The sequence below is a fragment of the Chelonia mydas genome, chromosome 27 (assembly GCF_015237465.2).
Source record: "Chelonia mydas isolate rCheMyd1 chromosome 27, rCheMyd1.pri.v2, whole genome shotgun sequence".
Lineage (NCBI taxonomy): Eukaryota > Metazoa > Chordata > Testudines > Cheloniidae > Chelonia > Chelonia mydas.
The window spans coordinates 10090796-10114300 of NC_057860.1; the positions used below are offsets into that span (position 1 = coordinate 10090796).

The window sequence follows — 23505 nt, forward strand, 5'->3', positions numbered from 1 at the left end:
TGACAAAATTGTTTTTAAAAAAAACACAGACACACACAATGAAACTGGGTTTGGAAGCAATTCTTTTCAATGGCAGTTCCAGACTCAAGATTTTAAAGAAATGGGGGTGAAGAGTGAAAAGGTACTTGTCCTAAACACAATAGACAAATAGGCCAAAGGAAAAACGTTTTGTTTTTTTAAATGGATGCCCCAATATCTGTTGAAAATATTTTCTCCAGAATTGCAAAGACAACGTGTGTTACTGTGGAAGCAGCAAATAAATCTAAATGAGTCAAGAGACCCTTACCTGGATAAAATATAGAGACTATTTGCCATTCTTGGTTTAAAATCAAAGACTCTGTGAGGCAGTCCTACAATAAAGCAACAAAGTTTTGTAGTATCTGATCCTCCAAACTTTCGTTTCTGGGCACATCATAACCTTCTTTCTTTTATTCTTGGGAACTGCTTATTCCATGGACTGGATTAGGATGTGGGGTAAAAAGGCATAAGTTATATTCGGTTCATGTTTGTGGATAGCAGTGATCCATTCTATGTTCTTGTTCTTATTATATTAATGTGTGTGTGTTTATGCTTATGTATGCATATGAAATCACCAGTGCTTAGACATATTTAGACATACACGGTGCAATGCTGTTCATAAAAATGCATTGACTTTAAAAAATAAACTTTAAAATAGTTGATAAGCTTTGGGAGGAGTAACACAGGACAAATCTGTTCAAAGCATCTGTTAGCCCTGTTCTGTAGGACCCTATTCATGTCATGTGCTTTTCACGACCTAAGATGGATTCATAGCCAGGCCACTATCATTGTGTGTTTCTTCTAACCTTTCAGGTCAACTTCCAATAGACAACTGGAAACGGATTGTCACGTGACCTTGGGGTGCCAATGTTCTTCCATAGGGGTCTCAAGACCCTGGTAGTCGGTAAAAATATTTTTTGGGAGTCCCAGAGATGCAGAAAACAACATACTACGACAGTTCGACGCTGTTTGGAGGTTATTCCTACCAGGGTGCTAATGGGTTTGGTTATGATGGCCCTCAACAGCCTTTCCAGCCTTCTTCTCACGTGGAGAATGACTACCAGAGGTCTGCCTGCTCCCTCCAGTCTCTTGGCAACACTGCCCCACATGCAAAAAGTAAAGACCTGAATGGAAGCTGCATGCGTCCGAGTTTGCCCCGGGAGAATCATCAAGCCCCACCTGTCTCACCACCCCCAAACTCCGTCACCAACCGCAACAGTAGCAACAGCGATAGCCAGTCAGGGAGCAGTAAAGCTGCCCCCAGCAAATCAAATCTCAGTTCAAACGCAACTCTCACCAAACAGATTTTCCCCTGGATGAAAGAATCGAGACAAAACTCCAAACAGAAAAACAGTTCCCCTACCACAGGTATAATGTTCTGCTTTTGTAACCCTCCACTTCCCTAAACAGCGAGGTAATGAAGCCACCAGCCTGAATGCTCTTGTCTGAAAGTGGAAAGATACATGCATTGAAAATACCAAGCCATTCAACCTCTATTCAAGCAAACCTCCTGGTGATTTCAATGGGAGTTTGGCCTGAATAAAGCCTACTGGATTTGGCCCATTATGAAGATTTAGCTGTGTACGCTTGATTTATGTATTTATTTATTTTAAATGCCATAATATTGTAGTAAAATGCACCAAATAAATTGTACATAGCTAAAGGTGTCTGAAGCATTGAATACACATAGTTACTAATAAATGCATATGGATATCCATTGCAGCATATTTATCAATAGTAAAGAAATTCCACAGTATATTCTTATCCATCTATTTATTAATCAACAGATAGATAGATAGATAGATAGATAGATAGATAGATAAAAGAACACCATGGAATTGCTCTTTTATATATAATATAATAATATATAGTTGCCCATACATACACATAAACAGATATACACGTGTCTGTTTGTTATATAAGTGTGTGTGTGTGTGTTTTAATATAGTATTTGTGTTATATATGCATATATATTCTATAAGTGCAATTATATGTATGCATGTACACTGAAGGCACAAATATATGTGTGCCACTATACGCCTGTGTGTGTTATCACCTATATTAAATACACACCCACATTTATACAAAACACACACATATGCCTGTGAGGTATAAAATATACACACATGAAAACGCAATACACACATTGCTGGCATCCTTGTTTATATTAATTTGCTTTTCAAAACACTGCCCCCTGCCAAATTTTATTGTCTCAAAATTATCTACTGAAAATAATCGACTCCTAAATAAATGGCCCTGGAATCCTTTTCTGCGTGACATGATCAAATTTTCATAAAGCAGGGGCAGCTTTGGAGAACAGAACTCTTAATAAATGACATGATTATAGAGTGCAAGCTAATGTGAAGGGGGGGGGGGCAGGGAGGATGGCTGAAATCCGCCTGCCTGTTACAGGATTTATTAGGAAACGGTACATTCAATTTCTGCATGTAAGTAATTATCTTTTATTTCATTTCGGGCCGGTAGAAAGCTGCAGCGGCGAGAGAAGCCCTCCGGGGTCTTCTGCCTCCAAACGAGCCCGTACTGCCTACACGAGCGCGCAGCTGGTGGAGCTGGAGAAGGAATTCCACTTCAACCGCTACCTTTGCAGGCCCCGCCGGGTGGAGATGGCCAATCTGCTCAACCTCAGCGAAAGGCAGATCAAGATCTGGTTCCAGAACCGGAGGATGAAGTATAAGAAAGATCAGAAGTCGAAAGGCATGGGGTCTTCTTCCGGGGGGCCCTCCCCAACCGGCAGCCCGCCCCAGCCCATGCAATCCTCGGCAGGATTTATGAATGCCTTGCACACCATGACTAGTAACTACGAGGACCCATCGCCTCCTTCCTTCAATAAACCCCACCAGAATGCCTATGCCATGTCCACTAACTACCAAAACCCCATCAAAGGGTGCCCCTCCCAACAGAAGTACGCCAACACGGCGCCGGAGTACGACCCCCACATATTACAGGGCAATGGGAGCACGTATGGGACTCCCAATATGCAAGGCAGCCCTGTATACGTTGGAAGCAGCTACGGGGATTCTATGCCTGCTCCGGGCCCCTCCCTTTACGGCCTCAGTCACCTGCCACACCACCAGTCTGCCAGCATGGACTACAACGGGGCTCCGCAGATGCCAGCCAGCCAGCACCACGGACCCTGTGAGACCCATCCAACCTACACAGAGCTTTCCACGCACCACGCCTCTTCTCAGGGCCGAATCCAAGAGGCGCCCAAACTCACCCACCTGTGATAGGGTGGGGGCAGGGTGGGTTGTGGGAGAGCAGGACAGACTCGCGAAGAAGTTGGGGAGCACTGAAGTGAGGGAGTGAATCCGCAGTGGGACCTGGTTCAGAAACATTTGTGTTGCGCCCTTAAGATATTTGTTTGGTGGCCTGTCCTGTTAGCCCTTCAAGTGGAGAAATTTCCTGGTTTTTCCTGATGATTCATTTTATTTATTTGCAAGATGCAGCTCTCAAATCTAATCTAATCTAATCTAATCTATCTATCCCCATACACACCCCACTATCTCTCTCTCTCTGTCTAAACTCTAGATAGATATACCTTCTAATGCTTCAACACAAATGCTTTTGAATATATATCTGGGGTAGTTTTATGGAAATATAGCAAAATACAAAACCAAAAGAACCTGATATATTTAAAGAAGGTACAAATAAGTACAAAGATTATCTGACATTGATAATGACAGCATACTGTCAACCCACCAAATCTGTACAATTGGCCTATCAATAACAGATACATTTTTTAATCTAAACAGATTCACAGAAAACTGCACCCTCCAAATCTCCCCCCAAAGAATCTTACCTTTTTCTTTCCAGTCTAACTCTTGAGATGAAGAACATTTTTTTTGCTGAGTAATTCCTCCCCTCACCCCATTAGCTGAAAATATACATATCTGCCAAGTCTTGGAAATAGTACCTTTCTTCCTCCTCCTCTTCACACGCTCCCCAACTAGGCTGAAGAGCTGCAAAGGTTCTGGAAATAAATTTCTGCCACAAAGCTGATTTTTATATTTTATTTTTTTTTAAAGAGGCCAAAGAGAGGAAGAGAAAGTTGACAGGTCTGGATATTTTTAACCTTTGCCTCTTACGAAGTGAAGTCTCCATTCGGTTACACTGTTTTTGGTTTAGGGTTCATTAACAAAAAAGCAATCTTAAGACTTAGAAATCCTACATTTTGTTCCTCCTTCTCTCTTGACTTAACGTGAAAACAGGGTATTTTTGAACAAACGGTGTGTCCTCCAAAAGAAGCAGAAGTGAATGGACCTTTGGTATTTGCTAATGCTTTCTTGTCTGGACATCTTTGTTGCACTTAGAGTTTACATTGAATGGGTATAAAACAACTTTGAAGGGCGTTCGTCCACTCAATCCTGACGTCTTTCAAAAGCTGTGTGTTCTGGTGAACATTCATATATATTTATTGGTTATAGCCAGTTTAAAATATTTTTCCTTTTTTTGTATTATTTATCCCCAACATCATGTATTTATATGAGAAAAAGAATCAAATTGTACTTTTTTAGTATTTACTTGTTATAAAGGACATTGTGTTTCCTTGTCATTGTACAACAAGCTTATTTTAGTTATTGTAATTTAGGAAGACCAGTAGTTTTATGTTACCCTCGTACTTATGAATAATGTAATTAGTTCTACTGGAGGCATGAGAGCAGAACCAGACTGTAATTGTATAGTCCTGAATTAGAAGAACTATAGCTAATCCCCCCTCCCCGTCACCCCTCCTCTTTGGAGATCTTTCTTTGTTCCTATAGTAGTAATTTCATTTCCTTGCTTAAGGGGTTGTCTGTTGAACAATTCTTGAATAAACTTTCTGTTATCAATTTGGATCTTGTCCTATTAGTCGGATCTAAAAGCAAAAATAACATAAAGACAAAGTAGTCAAAACACAAGCTTAAATATCCCAGAGACTAAAGACAGATAGCTAGATATCTATAGTCTCTCCTCCATGGCGCACCCCTCAGGTTATAATCCTATTTGTTTTAGAGCGCAGGTTATAAACCGTTGACACGTTCCTAGACCACAATATTTAATTAAAAAGTTAATAGCTAGTCTCTATTTCCCTCACCTCACCCCACCCCACCCATTCGCCCCTTGGAAGCCTGTTTAAAATTCTCCCAAGCAGACTAAAGTTCACAGTCCTCTTCTGAGGTTACAAAGAGAGGAGATCACGTGTCATCCGAACGACACAGCCATTGGGCCTAAAATGAAAACAAAGGAAAATGATTAATCACAAAAAGGCAAAGAGGAATTTTAATACTGAAGTGAAATTAAATCACTGGAGAAGCGGAAGAATAAAACCTTGGTGCTGGGAGAGAGATGCTGTGATAGGGTTAAACTGCTAGTGAAAGGTAAAGGGAGGAGGGAGGGAAAGATGTGTGCAGAAGCAAAAGCAAATATAAGATAATGCTGTGGATAATTTGTCTTTTATGCTCCAGAGCCTTAAGAAAACTTGTTTTATAAGCGGTGTGGGTCAATAAAAGTTTTATGATGCTGGAACTGGATATAAACTGTCTGTCAAACACAAAATGCCCCATTTGCATTGCTGTAACAAATAAGCAAGGAGAAAGCTCTGAGAGGGAAGGTGATACTCCTAACACTGTTCTTGGGGAGGGGAGGGGGGGGAGATCAAAAGGCACTGAATACTAACATCATTTCGGTTGGAAACAATGGCTTAAATTTATTAATTAGCGGCGTGTCCTGCCTGTATGTACAGTCTTCTTGACTAGACCACACACACACACTTTGTGTATGTGTATGTATATATGGTTGAATGAAGACTTTACAGTGAGCAATGATTTTCAGTTCATTTTATCTTTGATTTCTTTTTAATAAACGAAAGGCCGGGTTAGTCATTTCAGCCTTTGTGCAATCATAAATAATAATTAACCAAATAAGCAAAAAAGAAAGGAAGAAGAAGAAGAAACTTGTTTTTCTACACAGGACTGTAACTGGATAATATCCAGCCATGCAAGAAGCAATTTAAGATTCGGTGATACTAAAATTTAAATGCATGGAAGCTTTGATTGAGATCAGATCAAATAACAATATTCAAGGTTTTAGGGGCTTCCCCCGAGTATAGTTTTCTCGGAGATGTCACTGAATCTAAAAGAGTGGGCGCCATATTGTTCGATTTGGTGTCACGAAATGCTCCGAACTAGTTTCAAAATAAGTGAAAGTGAATCCAGCAGCAGAATGAAAGACCCAAGTCACATTTCGGGGTTCAGACAGATGTTGTTTCTTCTGTCCGTCCCACCCCCCCCCCGAAGCGTCCCATGTTCTCAGTTTTGATTTTGCACATGACTGTATTAAATAAGAAGACTTGTCTTTGCCTTAAAAAAAAACTTTGCGTTTGCCTTTAATGTTCAGTATACATGTAATGTATTGTTATCTAACAAAAGAAAAAGAAAGAAAGAAAGAAAGAAAGAAAGAAAGAAAGAAAGAAAGAAAGACTTTCCCCTCCAAATAGGGAATGGAAATTTAATATCTGATCACTCCCTGTGAAATAAAGAGCAAGAAATGTTCCCCCAAAAGATTTTATGGCTGTAACTTTAGTGTTAATAAGGAAGAAGAAAAAAATGAAAGACGCCATAGTCACTTTCCAAGTTATTTCAGCATATCCCACACCTCTTATAAACCAATCTGTCTCCCAGGCAGTAGAGAATACTGTCCTGTTTTATTATCACAACTAAGATTCAAATAAAGCCAGATTTTAAATTGTTTTGATTCTGATCTCTGTTCTGATTTGCTAATTGGTTTTGTTTGTTTGTTTCTTTGGGTTTACCTTTTATCCCCTGATCTCAGCAGAAATCCAATCAAACAGAGATGAACGTTTTGGGGAAATACTCTCCCAGACTTTAAGCCCATGTCCGCGTTCCAGCCATCTAATTTCCCACTGTTTTTTTTTTTTTTTTTTTTTCTGCCCTGCAATTCGGCTTGGCTGTAGATTTGTGGGTTTCTCTGTAAATGCTTACCACCCACACGGATGTTTGAAGGGACAAAAGTTTCTAGGCTTTACTGCCTGCCTGCCGTTTGCCAGCCCTTCTTTCCGAGAAGATGCGGGAAAATAGATCTTGAACCAACAAACTAAAAACCTTCTAAGCTTTCAGAATCTTTTATTTTTTGGTCTTCTTTTCCCAGAATTGTTCATTGTCTAATCTTTCTTATTTTGCTCTTCTCTAGGTTAACGTTTTCGAATAATTCCTCTCACAATAACTCTAATAAAAGCCAACTTTCTTTGGTAAGTTGGTTAAGGCCCAGCTGTCAAAAGGCTTTCGAACAAAAGATTGATCGTTTCTCTCTCTCTCTTTTTCTTTTTTGGGTTGTGTGAAGCTGCTGGCTTTAAAAGAAAAATCTTACTGGGAAATGACTTTTAATTTAATTATTTGTTTTCTAAACTATTAAAGGGGAGCTGTTTAGCGACAATTCATTTGATTTCAAAGATATCAGTGACCTTAAAACACGTTTTTCCTCTTGCAGCGAAGTTTAAAGCACTCACTTAGGAGTGGGGGATTAAGGTACTTTAACAAGCTAAGATTTTTCTCTTCAACTTTTAATGCTTGCTTTATGACTTCGAAGGATCTAAAAAGTTCTTAAGAACATCTAACTGCCCCCAAAATAAACCTCTGAATTCAGCTTTCATACTGACCTGAACTTTTTAAAAAAAATCCCAACTGCAGATATTGGTAAATCTGAAATTCCAATTTGCCTCATTGGTTAGGTTTAGCCTTCCCTGGCTGTTAATGAAGACTGCCTCTGCCTTGATTTAGGAAACTTGTTTTCTATTCCTGATTTCAATCCGTTGTCAAAACTTTAAAAAGAGTAATGAGTTTGCTTCTTAACTGCTCCTGTCTTCCAGAATGTGCTCATCAGCCACTGTATTCCCAGGCAGGGAAAGAGTTAAAAAGGCAACTCCTACCTTCATTCCCACCCTTCCCTGCCTTACAGGCATCTCCACTGTTGCAGCATAGAGGTTACCACAATTAAATGCCAGAGCCCAAGTCCTTCTAAAAGGGGGGGGGAGGGGGGGAAAGGGATGTTTCCTAAGGACCATTTTTATTTTAATCTATTAAAGAAAATAATGCTTTCTGTTTTCCAGCAGGCCCCGCCTGCCATTGGCCAAGGCTGGTCATGTGACCAGGAATTTGGCTGCATTTTCGCCCCAGTCTCCAGTTTAATAGAGCAAGGTCCCCATACGCCTGTATTATCAGCAATATAACAATTATAAAAGCCCGAGAATCGTCATCATAACCATAACAATAAAAAAAAACTGGGGCCCTAAGATTTCCTCCCTCCTCCTTCTCCTCGTCCCCCTCCCTCTGCCACTGGGCCCTGGAAAAGCCATGAATTTTGAATTGGAGAGGGAGATCGGGTTTATAAATAGCCAGCCTTCGCTCGCAGAGTGCCTGGCGTCTCTTCCCGCTGTCCTGGAGACATTTCAAACTTCATCAATCAAGGACTCGACATTAATTCCACCTCCTTTTGAGCAAACCCTCCTCAGCCTGAATCCTTGTTCCAGCAACCAGGAGAGACCAAGAAGCCAAGAAAGAGCAACTCATGGCCTGGCCCAGCAGCGCCAAATCCAGTTTGGCCCTTTGGCTGCAGAATTCCCCTGGATGAAAGAGAAGAAATCAGCCAAGAAAGCTACTCAGACTCCATCCTCCTCTTCCTCTTCGCCATCCTCTTCCTCCTTCCCGGGATCTGCAGCTGGATCTCCTGCAGGTTTGTACAATGCAGGGGCGAGGGGGATGGGGGGTGTTTATTGGGATTGGATTCAGACAATAAACATGTTGGCATCATTTCGCCCCTCACCTGCCCCCCCCCCCGCCCCATCCATCCATCCATCCCTGAAACGGTGTTACGCAATAAAATACATCGCAGCGATATGCAGCCTTATTTTTTGGTGTGCCCCCCCCCCCACTCCCGTGCAAATCAAAGAGGGAATCATAGCCGGTTCTGCAATTATCTTTCCGAGGGAATAAGCCTACAAGATTCCGTCTGAATTGGAAGCCAAATTCTAACATGTCAGGGCTCGATTTTCCTATTATTCCCGAAATTCTAGAATTTCCCCCCCCTCCTTTTTACAGCCTGCTGGGGGTGGGGGGGGGGAGAAGAGAGATTTACTGGCGCTTTTGTGTGTGTGCAGGAGGTGGAGGAGGGGGACAGAGACCGAATTTCCCTCATCGGTATCCATTAGGAACATGCAAAAAAATAATAATAAATAATAATAGTAGAAGAAGAAGAAGCCATAGATAGCAAAATAAAGCAACAGTCCTTTAAACGTGTTCTCAATAAAATAATCTTCCACAAAATATGGGTTATATTTTTTTTTCCTGGGGGCCCAAAGGGCAGAACCTTTCTCGGTGTGTTGGGAGTTCTTTCTTTCTTTCTTTCTTTCTTTCTTTCTTTCTTTCTTTCTTTCTTTCTTTTAAAAAAACCAACACCAAACACATTATTTCGGTCAATTATAACACAACGATAACGTGTGAAACGGGCGGTATTTTCCGGTGTCGACTGGGTCCTCCCCCCAGAAAAGGTTTGGAGTTTCCAAACTGTTGGCAACAAATGTAAAAGGGGGACGAAATATCCCCCTTCCATTGACGGCGGGAGGGGCAGGGATATTTTTTTCCCTTGGGGTGGGAGGATTGGGGGAGTGAAACGTTTTCTTTGGGGTAGGGGAAGGGAGCTTGAGAGTGATTTGGGAGGATGGTAAATTCTGTTTTCTCCTGTGGCAGCTTAATTCTGCCCCTTGGTTAGCACCGGGCACCGTTCTGCCCTGCCCTGGAACGGGAAGCGAATGGATTTAGCTCATTCATCACGGTGGCTGTTCCAACCCTCTCTCTCTCTTTTTCCCCCCCTCGTCCCCTTGTAAATGGGCGGTTGTGTGTGTGTGTTGTGAAGACACCCAGGGGCTCCCAGAGACCAGCGCGGGCGGCTCCCGGCGGCTCCGGACTGCCTACACCAACACCCAGCTCCTGGAGCTGGAGAAGGAATTCCACTTCAACAAGTACCTGTGCCGGCCCCGGCGGGTGGAGATCGCGGCGCTGCTGGACCTGACCGAGAGGCAGGTCAAGGTGTGGTTCCAGAACCGCCGGATGAAACACAAGAGGCAGACCCAGCACCAAGAGCCCTCCGACGGGGACCTCGGCTACCCCAACCTGGAGGAATGCAGCGACGAGGCGGACGAGAACTCCCCGTTTGGCCAAGCCCTGGAGACCCCCTGCCCTTTTCAAACCAAAAACCAGGCGAGCCAGGAGCCGCCCAGCGCTCAGCAGCTGCCCCGGAGCCCCGGCTACCCAACGCCCACCGCAGAGCCAGGGTCCATAATGGAGCCGAGCGGGGCAGCGGGCAGCGTGGACAATGCCTTCCCGGAGAGGCAGGAGTCTCCTTTGTTGCCAGATCTGAGCATCTTCGCGACAGATTCCAGCCTTCAGGGCTCCCTGCAGAGCCCCGTCCACTTCTCGGAGGAAGACCTGGACTTTTTTACAAACACATTGTGTACTATAGACCTGCAGCATCTGAATTTCCAATAACAAGTCCCACCAGGGTCTATCTGCCTTGGCTGTGTCGCCCCTTCCACACGCACCTCTACCAGCTCCCCACTTGACACCAGAATATTTCTATAATGTGGCCATGTGCTTTCTCATACCCCTTCTCCCCTCGCCCCCTTTCAAATTCGTTCTAATGTGGAAGCTAGATCATAAGAATGGCCCATCCTTTAAACAGTTATTCCGATAGTCCCAAATAACAGGATCCTCCTATGTGTTTACTAAATTCAGGTATTTAATTATACTTTTATTCTTTCGTATTTATTTAAAAGAAATACACAGGCAACCCCCCTCCCCCCGTCCCGCCCGTCACAACCCTCCACCCCCGAGAGAAAACATTTGTAAATCCTTCAAGTGACTTTCTCAGGAATCCGAACGAAACTTTTAGATTTCTTAATAAAAATAAATAATAATAATTAAAAAAAAAACCCGGAGGAATTTTGTTTCCTCTTTTTTAAGTTTTAGATGTAGACTATTTATTCAAATCCTTTAATAGTAAATGGCAAATTATTTATTGTACATTATTTTCATAGATTAAATAAATGTCTTTATAAAATTAAAACAATGTGTTATCATTTTTATGTCTCGTCTTTAAGAACCTTGTTCATTTCCCCTCTGAAGTTAGAACCTTCCCTTTCTTTCTTTGCAACTATCTACTGGTTTTTATTATCTTGTGTAGACAGGGAGGGTAAGAAGAAATGTGACCTCATAAATCACATTTTTTCATAGAAAGCAGGTCTCAATCAGGAATACTCTATTTATTAAACTTCCTTGTTCGATTTCCCTGCGCTAGTTTTTTGCTCAAAGAATAAAGACCTTCGCTGTGAATTTTAACATATTCATTCTTTAAACACCCCATTCCTATTCTTCGAGCAAAAATATTGTTAGATAAAAATCGACTGACGTAAAATATAAATTCAAAGATCCCGAAGTTTAAAATCTCAGCTCTACACATTACTTTCAAAACCACCCCTCAGTCCTGAGAACACCTACGTCCGGCGCACGCTGGTTAGAAACGTTTGCTGTTTAGAAGTTTGTTATAAATATTTCCCGTCTCCCGTGAGTGTTAACACCACGGCAAATGACAATCCAGAAAGACAAAAGGCAGCCTCTTGATTTTTCCAATCCTCCATTTCTCATCCCCTGAAGCAAAAAAATACCAATTAAAACTGCCCCATGGTACACAAGGGGTGGGGGGAGAAAATAAATACTGTCTAGTTTCAAGAAATACTCCATGGGTGCACCCTGACTACCATATTTGTAGCCAGCAGTTAAATGGTATAAAGGAAAGAAGGGGGAAGACATTAAATTTAAAGGTGGGAGAGTGAAGGGCGGCGGGGGGCGGAGGGGAACACGCCAGAAAAAAACCAGGACTAATAAATCTGGGGTGATTTCGATAGCCATTTGTGCTGGTCTGCCCCGGCTCGCGCGTCCTTTTAGGAAAGCTTTCCGCCAACAAGTAATTTTAAACACAAAACTCATATATCAAAAGGGGGTGGGGGCTTGTTATGAATGAAAAGGGGTCAGCGGAGGAATCAATCGCTGTGACACAAAAAAATAAATCATATTACGTCTTTGCTAAGTCATCGGTGTTTCCCCAGACACGGCAGAAATTTGGTAGGCGTTCAAGTCGAGTTTGTGTGAAAGTAGCATCGAAACCCAGAAGTCTGGGGGGCGGGGGAGAGCGTGGGAGTGGGAAGGGGGAATAGAAGGGGGCTCTTCTTTCTTCCTGGGCTGCTTAAAATGGCGCAGGAATCTGTGGCCACACAAGGAAAACAGGCAGCCATGATAGAAGCTATATTTATACTGGGCAATTTCTGAGGAGCTAAGGGAGGGTGGCAGTCTAGGGAGGTAAATGATCCCTTCTGTCCACGCAGTTGTACTATAGGGGAAGATGGATTTTTCACACACACACACACAAACACACTCGTTGGTACAACAAAGAGCGAACATTCTACCCCACCGGGTCTGTGTCTCTTTTGGATGAAGATTTAAGATTTTGTCTAGCCTTCATTTTGCTACTAGAATCCACATATCAGAAAGATGCAGTAAGACATGTCATTGTCATCTCCCACTGCTTTTCGGGGGGGGGGTGGGTGGTTAAGAACTTCAAATTTAGCCAACCTTCAAACAGTTGGGTACAAAAGACACATGTTTTGAAATTGCTCTTGGAAAAATCCCAGACATTTCTGTCAATTACAGCAGGGAATTCTGCTTTCAAGTCTACGCGGTTTAGTCTTAATACGGATAGTATTTCGCTTTTGCAGAACAAATGCTCAGATATATTTTAAAATGAAAACGCTGCTCCTGCGGGACTGAAAATGTTTATGTTGAAAATCGAAATATATTGCAATTCAAATAATCGACTAACGCTTACTCAACAAATGCAGACACATAAAAACACCGACCCTACAATTAATGCCGTGAGCATCCTCTTCTAGAAGTCAAACATTTCCCAACCCAGCATGTGCACGCCTCTTTTACTAACCACTCTTGTCCGCTCTGAAAGTCCTGAAGTCCCGACAGACCGCGCCTTTCCAAAGTACCACAGAAGGCTATTCATTATCGTTAAGTTTATTTAATATCTCTAGCTTCTGGAACACACTCAAGTACAGTGCTGGCACTGCCAGACGCTGTTTATCAAAGGACCATTTGTTCCAATGCCTCACATATATCCCCCCCCCTCCCCCCAGCTCCCCAGCCCGCAATCCTGCATACAATCTTGCAGGGGAATATTAAGGAATTGGTTATACCTAGTCAATATCATCTGAACTTAGTGAGGAAAAATGGATACATCCAACATATAGAGTAACTTGCCCTATTTAAAAAAATACTAAAAGCATTTTGCGCAGGGAAACACACACACACACACACACACACACACACACACACACACACACACTTTCCCCCATTAGTTCAGCCATTTTCAGTGCAGGAGGTAACACGTTTCTCTGGATCTTTTATGTGCCCTTCCCCATTTGCCTCTCCAGAGAAGGTTGCTCCTCATGCAACATGCGATCTCCAAGCAACTCAGTCATTCAGCTGGGAGGAGGATAGAATAAGGGACATCTTGTGTTGGGGAGGCGGTCTCTCCCCGGGGTTACGTTTTGATGGTGATGGTTATGTTCTTTCCAATATATACCAGGGAGGAGGGGATGCAGGGCTGTGGAGGAGAGAAGGGAGTTCTACAAGCTGGCCAATGTAAATACTGACACCTTATCAATACAAATCTCTAACAATGGCCCTTCTGCAGATCATAATGACTTCTCAAAGTTGCTGCAGGTCTAGAAAACATGCCAGTCACAGTCACAAATCAATTCTACACCCGCGGAAAGTGACTTAATAAATGGGCCCTCGCCAGTTATTATCCTCGTTCACAGCCACCCTTCTTATTTGTCCTAATTAGCAAGACTGAAATGTCGGAGGAAAGAAGGGGAATATTCAATAAAATCTAAGTTATTGAATGACTGTAAGACTTCATCGTTAGTTCAGCCATTCTTTACCTTCTTCAAAATGTCAAACAAACGGAGAATGTGTTTTTTGAAACCTTACCCTTCTGTTCTCTGCAACTGGAGGGCATCTATTAAGCAAATCCTGCCCCTGATCGTTGTCAAAACACTGCAGCGGACTAGCGATTATTAACCTAGAAATATGCAGATGAGATGCGCTCACACGTGTTGTAATGATGCGAAAGTAATATTTATCTGGTGCTGATCTAGTCTGGGCATATGTTTCCTAAAGAGCTACTTGAGGCCCTGAAGATCTTGAGCTAGCGACTATGGTCATGGGAAGGACCAGGGGACAATGCCCCTGGAAACAAAATATGGACTGAACGGCGCACCCCAGGGCGCGGTTATGTGTTGCCATAAGAGGAACAAGGCGAGCCCATTGCCTTATCTTGGGAAATCATCCCAAAGTTCCTCTAAACGGTTGATCCCAGAATCTGAACAAAGCCTAGAAAATCTCTCAAGAGCAGATCACTTCTCTCATGTTATTTAGTTTGCATGGAGTCTGTCTCCAAATAGCCATATCATTACGCATCTATATTTGTATGCAATACAATGCCAATCTGTGCTGTGACATCTGCGTGCAATCCTGGACACAATGCCGCATTGTTTTAAATTGCGTCGGGAGTGTCTAGCATCTCCATTTCTTCCTCTCGACTGTGCCACGGTCACACTGGAATAAACCATCAGGGTTTGCCCACGGCTCCAGTAGTTTAATCCCTGTGCGCTCCTTAGCAGTCAACAGCCATTAAATCCCTTTGCACAGCTGCACCGTTTTCATGTCATGCACCGTTATGACCAACCCAACCGTTTGCTTTTTCCTCTCTTGGATACTTTCTTACCAGACCACGAGAATACGAAAGGAGATTGTATCTGAGCCAAACAAACTCTTTAAAGGACCGATGTGATAGGGCAGGTAAATCCCTGTTGAATCTGTCTTGCAATTCTGGATGGATCCATTATTACCTTTTCCTCCCAAAGAAAATATCCGTATTACAGGTCTGGTTTCAAGACAAACAAGCTCACAGGAGGACCCTGTTCTGCAAGGTGCTGAGCGCTAGTGTAAATCGCACTGAAACCAAGGGGTGTTAAATTCACGGGCAAATTGGCCTCCCCTTACACATACTGGTGAGCAGTCCCATTGAGGTCCAGCCGAAGGGACCAATTCATGTTCTGAGGAAGCGCTCACCAATGAGTGTAAGGGTTGCACAATTATTAATTATTATCACTATTCTAGTACTACCTGGGGACTCCATTGTACTGGGCACTGCACAAACACATAGTAAGATGCCCTATGCTCCTGCCCCTACGCGTTTTACAATTTACTAGAGGGAGGGGAAACAGAGGCAGGGAAAGAAGAAGTGAGTCGCCAAAGGTCACCCAGAAAGTCAGTGGCAGAGGAGAGACTAGAAGGTCTCCAGAGTCCCAATCCTGTTCTCTCCACGGGACTACAGTCTAGTCCCGAAGGAGGGATGCATGGCTCGGCCCGAGTATCAGAGTCTCTCCCACAGGTTGTAAATAGAAACCATTGGCCCAGATACCTACCTACCCCCCTCGCCACTTAACTCTCACCCAGCTGGAAAGTTTTAAAGGCGCCTGACTAGACCCGGGTGCAATTTAAACCGAATTTTTGGCAGCTGTTCTGAGTCCACGGATTTTCAGTTCTGAAAAAGTATCCAGGCTCACAACCGAAGGATGGAGCCTTCTTCTTTTTTCTTGAAAGGTAAATACATACCCACGCACCTCTGGCTCAGATCTTCCACTCCGCAACTTGTCGCTCCTAATATCAACGGCGGGAGATATATTTAATTGTTTGAAGCCTGCCCTTAGGCAATTCAGTCCACAGTTAGTCTTCTCCCCCCCCCCCGCCCCCCGGACTGTTGAGCACCTGTAACTCCCATTAACTTAGCATCTTTGACAATGAGGCCATTTGTATGTAGGTACCTGAGTATGGATTTATATGCGTAACTCCAGTCTCCTGCAGCGACCTCAGTGGAGAGTTGTGTCCATTTATCCCAGCAGCGCAGCTGCAAGGAAATATCAACAGAGAGAATGGAGTTACAGTTATTGATCCATCACCCCAAACACGGTCTCTCTTGAAATCCCCTGGTCTGAATTAATACCCAACCTACACTTGTTGCTTTATGGAGCACAACGGGTAACAATTAAAACGTATCTTCTTCTTCACTCACAACACAATGGCATCGATTTTTAACGGGTAGGGTAATTGACCACTGGCGGTTGTGTCTGATTCTCCATCACTGGCCATTTTTATATCAAGATTGGATTTTTTTTTAATATCGTCTCTAGCTCAAAACCGAATGACTTTGGGGACGTGCTTTGGCCTGTGTTATAGGGGAAGTCAGACTAAATACCACAATGGCCCGTTCTAGTGTTGGGATCTATGAACAGCTGTTCTCAGAGGTTCCCTCCAATATTTCTTTGGATCACCGCCTCTGAAGTTGTTCCCCGCCCCTCCTTTTTGGACCCAAATATCACAATCAGAGGACGTGACGTAAAAATCACCGACAAAATACCTAACTCTAAAAAAAAGATCAAATCAAATATTTTTGTACAGATGTCTGAAAGCTGCTCAATTATCAAGTGTTCCTTATTAATCAAATAATGGAGAAGCCCGACGTGATGTCTCCTGGGGGCGGGGGGGGGAAACAAACTTTCTCGGCTAACCCTTATATTGAGCTTCAAAATAGAAGAGTCTGTCTAAGTGCCCTGGAACCTTGGAAATGTTTAACTTTCGATGGCAGAGCCTCTTTCAAATGGATACCTTTAGAAGACCCGCTCCACTTCCCTTAAGATCTTGCCACAAAAGACTTGGCTATAGATCTTTCTTTCTTTCCGGTATCAAATATGTCAACCAAACTGGTTAAAACCAAGCAATCTCTCACGAAAGAACTCGAAACCTTCCCTTTTCATATCAGCACACCACTAGGTTTCATGGGACCCCTTTTTTTGTGCCTACGGGATGTCCTGTTAGAAAAAAGATTTCTTGTAAGAGCTCCCATAAAGCCTGGGCAATCAGGGATGGCCGGGGATAACTATATGGTTCTCCCTGGCTGGATTTCTTTCCTACACCGTTACAGGGCAGCTGCTGAGGTTGTTTACAACAAGGGAAACCAACCCAATGAGTAATCACAGATGAACTGTCCTGGAGGCTGCTGTAGGAACTCCCCTGCTGCTTCCTGCGCGCCCACAGTATAATATTACGCAGTTATATGCCTTGCGAGTGTGTTTCTGGCCCGGGGGGGATGCGTGCGGTAGAGGGAGTGTCCGCCCCTGAAGAACTCTGCATTGGTCCCTGCTGGAGACGGACCACTGGGGTGTGCTAGGGGAAACCCCCAAGACCGGTCGCCTCATATAAAGCCTATATTTAGGATGAGTCCAGTAGCCCCTGAAAAAACAAGAGACCCGCAGGCCCGGATTGATAAATGAGGAGTACACACTTCAGCTCCTGGGGGGGGGGGGGGAGCTCCTCCTCTGTGCAATATTCAACGCTTACAGGCTGCTGGGGGGGGGGGGGTAACAGAAAGGATCTACCTCAGGGAAAAGGGCTGGAGTCTAGGCCAGCAATTAACACGCTGGTTCCTGTCACAGCCCCTAATCCGGGCTAGCAACCGAAGTGCAATTCTCCTGGTCAGTTTAGACTCTTTCCCCTCCCCCGCACCCGAACGGAAGAATGAAAACGGCCCTTCCCCCATCCTCAAAAATCCCCAGCTAATTTTTGTTGTCGTTGTTTGTTGTAATCCCATCCCGTGAAAGCCAGCGGCATCTGAAAGTCTCTGTCGGTTGTTGTGCTTTAGGGGATAGGACTCATGACAGATGAAGCAATAAATATGGTATCATAGAATTAATTAAGATCATATAATATAACGAAGCAATAAATATCATGAAAGGGTAATGACTAATTAAGTATTTGGGGGGGGAAAAGCGGGGAGGGGGACCGGAGGTTTGATGGAATAAACCACGTTGGCTCATCGCTTTCCCCGGATGGGATCCCACTCTTCTGTTGCTTCAGCAAGTTCTGGAGCCTCCCTTCTCTCAAGAAGAAGCTGCCCATAATATGACCGGCAATCACCAGAGATTGTTTTTGTAGTTACCCATGATCGGATGTCTCCTTTCTCTGATGGGTCTGACGATCTGTCTTGAAGTGGGACCCTCTTTACGTTCTCCACTGGGGGAAATAAAAAGAAGCAAAATGTAAAATAATCATAAATGGTGCGAGGATCTGGAAAGGGAAAGAGAGGTAGGATCTCAAGTCGCGTTGAAAGTCAGGTAGGCGACTCGGAAAGCCCCACTCTATCACTGCATGGGATCCAGTGACCTCGAGTTGGAGTTGAGCTGCAGGCCTGGCTGCCATTTGGTGGAAAGCATACGCCACTTTTTGCTCGCAATGGGGATGAGATTTTGATACGCTTGTACGGACTAGCACCTTCCTTCACGAGTCAATGGGATCCCACGTGAAGCTGGAGGGGTGCCACTAAACTGGAGTTATAGTATCAAGAACTGGCCCCTGGGGAAGGTGCTTTTTCACTGTAGCAACAAACAAAATAAACGCTTATGACAGGGCTATTTTAACCCCAGCGCCTTTGATCTCACCATTAGCCCCAGATATCTATCCGGGACGTTGTGACTACTTGGCACATGGGTTCCAGAGAGCAGATAAGAAGAAAGCGAAGTGATGGGTCCTTGTGGGGGTGACAGTGCCTTGGGTAACAGAGTGGAGCAGATGGCGAGCGGCCAGAGAGTTCCAAAAGGGGGGAGGGAAGGGGGGGGGAAATAAAGATGCAACATCCCCTTTGTCTTAAAGAAAATAACCCTCCCCCCCCCCACAACACCTCACCTTCTTTGCCTTGATTTGAGAATAACCTCCACAAGAAAAGACCTTTCCAGATTGGCTTTGCCTCTGATTCCAGTCAGTTATATTTCCTGTCCCTGTTATATTCACCTTTGCTGAAGGAGCAAGAATGTGGGTTGATTAATATTAAATGCTTTTTCTTTTGTGTCCAGGGCCGGAAGTGTTATACTATAAATGACCATTGCTTGGTCGCAGTAAAAGGGCATTTTAATGTCTTCTCTTAACCTGCCATCGCGACCAAACTCTTGAAAAGTCCAACTCTCAGAGCTGATACTTGGCTTGGTTTTCACTAAAGGAGGTTTCATAGGAAGGGGTTACCGACTACAGCCTGTCTTCCCCGCCACATGGCTGCAATAGTGAGATATCCTTGAGGCAACCTGGGAAACCCCAGAGTGTTTCTATATTTTAAATGAAATAAAACGCACTCTATTTTAGCTCTGGAAGGAGATCATTGAAAATGATCACAGCAGTTCTGTAAAACCGGTTCAGTGATGGAATAGGCTGGTTCTTTTTTAAAAAAAAATCCAGGAGTGATCTATTTTAAGTATTATTTAAATATAATACATTTATTTCCTCTTCCTCCTCACCCCTCACTCCCAAATAAGTGCTATATAATATAGAAAACCACTCCTGGCTTTAGATTAAAAATGCATCTCATTTACAAAACGAATCAAGTGTTAATTATCTTGGGTTTTGATCATTAGTTTGCATACGTGTTATTCAGAAGTCGGATGTTCTAAACACCACAGAACATGAGTAACTCAAAGAACCTGCCTGATACCTTATTATGAATAGTATTCACGAACCAAAAGCTGGTGATGTAGGAAACTTTTTCGTAAGCCCGTTAGTGAACCAGGAGAAATGTAACTGGCTAAAACATTTCATTTGTCTTTGGAGGCTTTAAAGGGAAAGGGACCCTGCTCTAGTCACATCTATCCCTGTTTCTTAACAAAACTGCCCCTGTGTCCAAAAGCGTTGCATCAGCCAAATCTCTGGACTAAAGAACTTGTATATATATGTCTTAAAGTGAACTTTTGGCCTAAAAAACTCCTGATACTTCTTAAGGGCTGAGTAACCAGTAAATATCCTGACAAGTAACAAATGACTGTGGGCGTCATATTGTTAGATGCTCTTGTCTCCCCTGTGCTAACAAGTAAATAAATGTTGCCTACCTCTGTTTCCATTATAGTAACAGTGGAGGGGTAAGTCTGACTTCAGTTTCTTTCTCTTTGTACCTACCCACAATTTGGGTGGTGCCACAAGAAGACCTTAATATAATAAATGAATCAGAAACAGACCAAATGATGTTTGTAACTGAAAAAAAAACCCTGGAATTTATTAAACGCTTTAAAAAGAAACTTCTCTTTTTCTATGATTAGATAGATAGATATTTTTAATCCCATTCTTCATTTTCCTGTACTGTGTACTGTGGTGTTTCTCCAACAAAGACATTCTGTCTTTCAAACTTTATTTCATCAGCTCATTAGAATATTGATTGAATTAAATAGCTTTTACCCACACTGGTTCTAGACACAAAGCTAGTGTAGCAAGATGAAAGTACAGATGGGTTTGGTTTGGTTTGGTTTTTTTAGCCTTTTCATCCAAGCAAACTCCAAACTCGTTCGTGCCACTTTGCAGAGAAAGTTTTAAAATGAAGAAAAGAGCATATTTATAATTGAAAAAGCAGTGAAACCTCCCTACCTTTGTCTCTGTCTGTCTCTGTCTCAGATGGAACTGGGGTTGGGGAAAAAACCTTCTTTTTATTGGGGGGGGGGGGAAGTTCTGATGAAGTTGGTTACATCTTATAATTTGGGGCCTTTTTAACACTTAAAACAGTCTTGAATAATTCTAACTCTCTCCTCCCCCCACCCCCCAACCCCTTCTCTCTTTTAAAGTCTTTGAGGAAAGATTTTGACATATACGTGTTGTTATCAGATTGATGGGCAGGGTTTGATTGAAGTTCCTTTGTCATGCAAATGCCAGGGGCTTGATGGATGAGCGCAGATATCTGACAAACTTCAGGAGGTCTTTGCTCATTGGATTAGTGGCGAACCACGTGGTCCCACCCCCCACTCCCACAACCCCCCCCCCACCCCTTTTCGGAAGGCTCTGGGGGTTCGAAGGCTAGCGATCCATGGATGGAAGTTTTACGGCTTTGACATACTATCTAAAGGTTGTAGGGCAGGCGAAATCCCCCCAAAACAGGTTGACCCTCCTCCATCACTGGCAGATGGACAATACTAGGATGAACTCCTTCTTAGAGTATGCAATTTGTAACCGTGGGACGAGCGCCTACTCACCCAAGGGCTACCATCATTTAGAGCAAGGGACAACCTCCTTTCCCGCTTGCTCAGGTACACCCACCAGTGACAGTTATAACGGAGACGGACGCTTTGTAGTAGCAGGGAGCGCTACCGTGCCCAGCCACCCTGCCCAGCCGAACCCCAGCTACCATCACCCCCACCCTTCAGGGCTTGGCCTCCCCTTCTCGGGCTCTGCATCAGCAGGGTACCCGCCCCAAGCCTGCAACCCCAGCTACGGGCATCACCAGCTCTACCTCAGCCATCAGGAAACGGATGGCGTGTATTTCCAGTCACCAGGGTACTCTGCCCCCGCTGGATCTAACCTCGGTTCTGGGTCAGACGGCTACTGCCCCTCAGGCTCTGGACAGTACCAACACCACCCCTATGGCCAGGAGGCGCAAGGCTACTTGCAGGGGGCTTACAGCCACCTTTCGTCCGCTGTAACCGAGGACAAAGATCACGCCTGCCCATCTGAGCTATGCCCCACCGCCAGCCTCACACAGACCTTCGACTGGATGAAAGTGAAGAGGAACCCTCCCAAAACAGGTGAGTTGGACAACTCGGTGATCGTTTTATTTTAAAGTGTGTGTGTGCGTGTGTGTGTGTGTAGAGAGAGAGGGAGGTGGGGGAAGAAATCTTTTGTGGGTTGGCTATGGGAGAGATCTCCCCCCCCCCCCCCAAGTCACAAGGAAGGAGGTAAACAGCTCAAGGGAGAATGGAGCAGAGCAACATCATGACTGCAGTAGAGGTGGACGGAGGTCCTGAAAGCTGCGCCTTCTGCTGTAATGATGCAGGGCTGCTGAATTTCTGTGCGAGGCCCAGGGCGATTTAAATCTTGCCTCAAGTAGGAAATGATAGTGGCTTCCTGTCCCTCCAAATTTTTTTCCCTTCCACTCCCCTATTGTTCAGCTTCCTTCCCTTGAACCCCCCTTAAATCCCAACCTCCTTCCCTCCCCCACCCACCTTGACAGCTCCATGAAAGTTTTCCGCCAAACAGTGACTTGTAAAAACGGACTATTTGGAAGGGAGCAGGTGAGCCGTTCATCTCAGAAGGGAGCCTTCCGGTGCTGTAGGGACCCGTGCAGGTACAGAAAGCACCCGGGCCCTGCCGTGGATGGAGCTAAGGGCCAGAAACTGGCCCAGATGCTGAAGTGGTGAGTGTGGCGGGGTGATGGATGGCTGGAGAGAGAGCGGCAGAGAGCCTCGCTTGTCATGTGTCGACCCTCCCCACTGCTTTAACGCCTTACGCTTTGCTGCTGCTTCCTGTGTGCGTTTGCTCACTAACAGCTAAAGTGTCGGAATATGGACTGGTCGGGCCGCCAAATGCCATCCGGACCAACTTCACCACCAAGCAGCTGACGGAGCTGGAGAAGGAGTTTCACTTTAATAAGTACCTCACCCGGGCCAGGCGAGTGGAGATCGCCGCCACCTTGGAACTCAACGAAACCCAGGTGAAGATCTGGTTCCAGAACCGGAGGATGAAGCAGAAAAAGCGGGAGAAGGAAGGCCTCGCCCCCGCTCCTGCCCCCAGGGTGGCCAAGGAAGTGAGCGAAGCCTCGGACCAGTCCAATTTCACCTCACCTGAGGCCTCTCCCAACTCCGTTTCCTCCTGAAAGGGTCCCTTCAAGGCCGTCTCCTTGCAAACGAAGCCAAGGCAGGCAGATGGAGGCGCGCGTACCCAGACCATATACACCCCCCACACTTTCATACACACACTCCAGCCCGCCCAGGCTGGCCCACACCCCACTCCACTGACTGGTGCCCCCTTAACGGAGTTGTGATGGTTACACTCCTGCTTCCATTTCTCTGTCCTTCGCTCTTAATTTATGAGACCGTCCTGTAGGAATAGTTCACTCCAAAAAGGAGGGGCTGGCTGGGTCTTTAACCTACATTCCTGGCAAGACCCATTTGTCTCAGGGACGTTTCCACCCCAAGTTTGGGGATTGCACTTTCAACCAGAGAAATTCTTGAAACGAATTTAGTTATTTCCATTCCAAAAAACAACGTGCACAGACTTTGGGCTGCAAGAATTCGTTGCTTAATGTAACTTTTTCCCCCCGTGTCCTTTCTTCCCACAGGATTGTAAAAAGTTATGTTTTCCCCACCCCGGCTTTTAAACTTTGTATATCTTGGAGTGAGACCTACCCTATTAATAAGCCAGAGGCCTTTGAGAAAAGAACACAACCCTTCCCTCATCACTTTGCACTATCGCGGCTTTCCATGCTGTTCCA

The 23505-nt window shown here is 44.4% G+C and overlaps 3 protein-coding genes across 7 annotated transcripts in view; all 3 read left to right on the forward strand.

Annotated features, from left to right (window-relative positions):
• Positions 1-6768, forward strand: part of HOXB3 (homeobox B3) — a 60806-nt gene extending 54038 nt beyond the window's left edge. For 4 of the 5 annotated variants that reach the window (XM_043536664.1, XM_043536663.1, XM_043536662.1 and 1 more), the window contains 2 exons: positions 832-1386; positions 2503-4874. In XM_043536664.1, the coding sequence (XP_043392599.1) occupies positions 951-1386; positions 2503-3266 (1200 nt within the window). In that variant the 5' untranslated portion in view covers positions 832-950 and the 3' untranslated portion in view covers positions 3267-4874. Of the gene's footprint in view, positions 1-831; positions 1387-2502 lie in introns of all 5 variants that reach the window. The other variant, XM_027824389.3, reaches the window with a different exon arrangement.
• Positions 6769-7284: 516 nt separating this feature from the next.
• HOXB2 (homeobox B2) lies at positions 7285-11142 on the forward strand. The gene is made up of 2 exons (XM_007061933.4): positions 7285-8766; positions 9946-11142. Exons 1-2 carry the CDS (start codon positions 8388-8390, stop codon positions 10575-10577), a joined length of 1011 nt encoding a protein of 336 aa, XP_007061995.2. The 5' UTR covers positions 7285-8387; the 3' UTR covers positions 10578-11142.
• A 10012-nt stretch (positions 11143-21154) lies between these two features.
• Positions 21155-22966, forward strand: HOXB1 (homeobox B1). The gene is made up of 2 exons (XM_007061934.3): positions 21155-21820; positions 22562-22966. Exons 1-2 carry the CDS (start codon positions 21202-21204, stop codon positions 22885-22887), a joined length of 945 nt encoding a protein of 314 aa, XP_007061996.2. The 5' UTR covers positions 21155-21201; the 3' UTR covers positions 22888-22966.
• Positions 22967-23505: the final 539 nt, after the last annotated feature.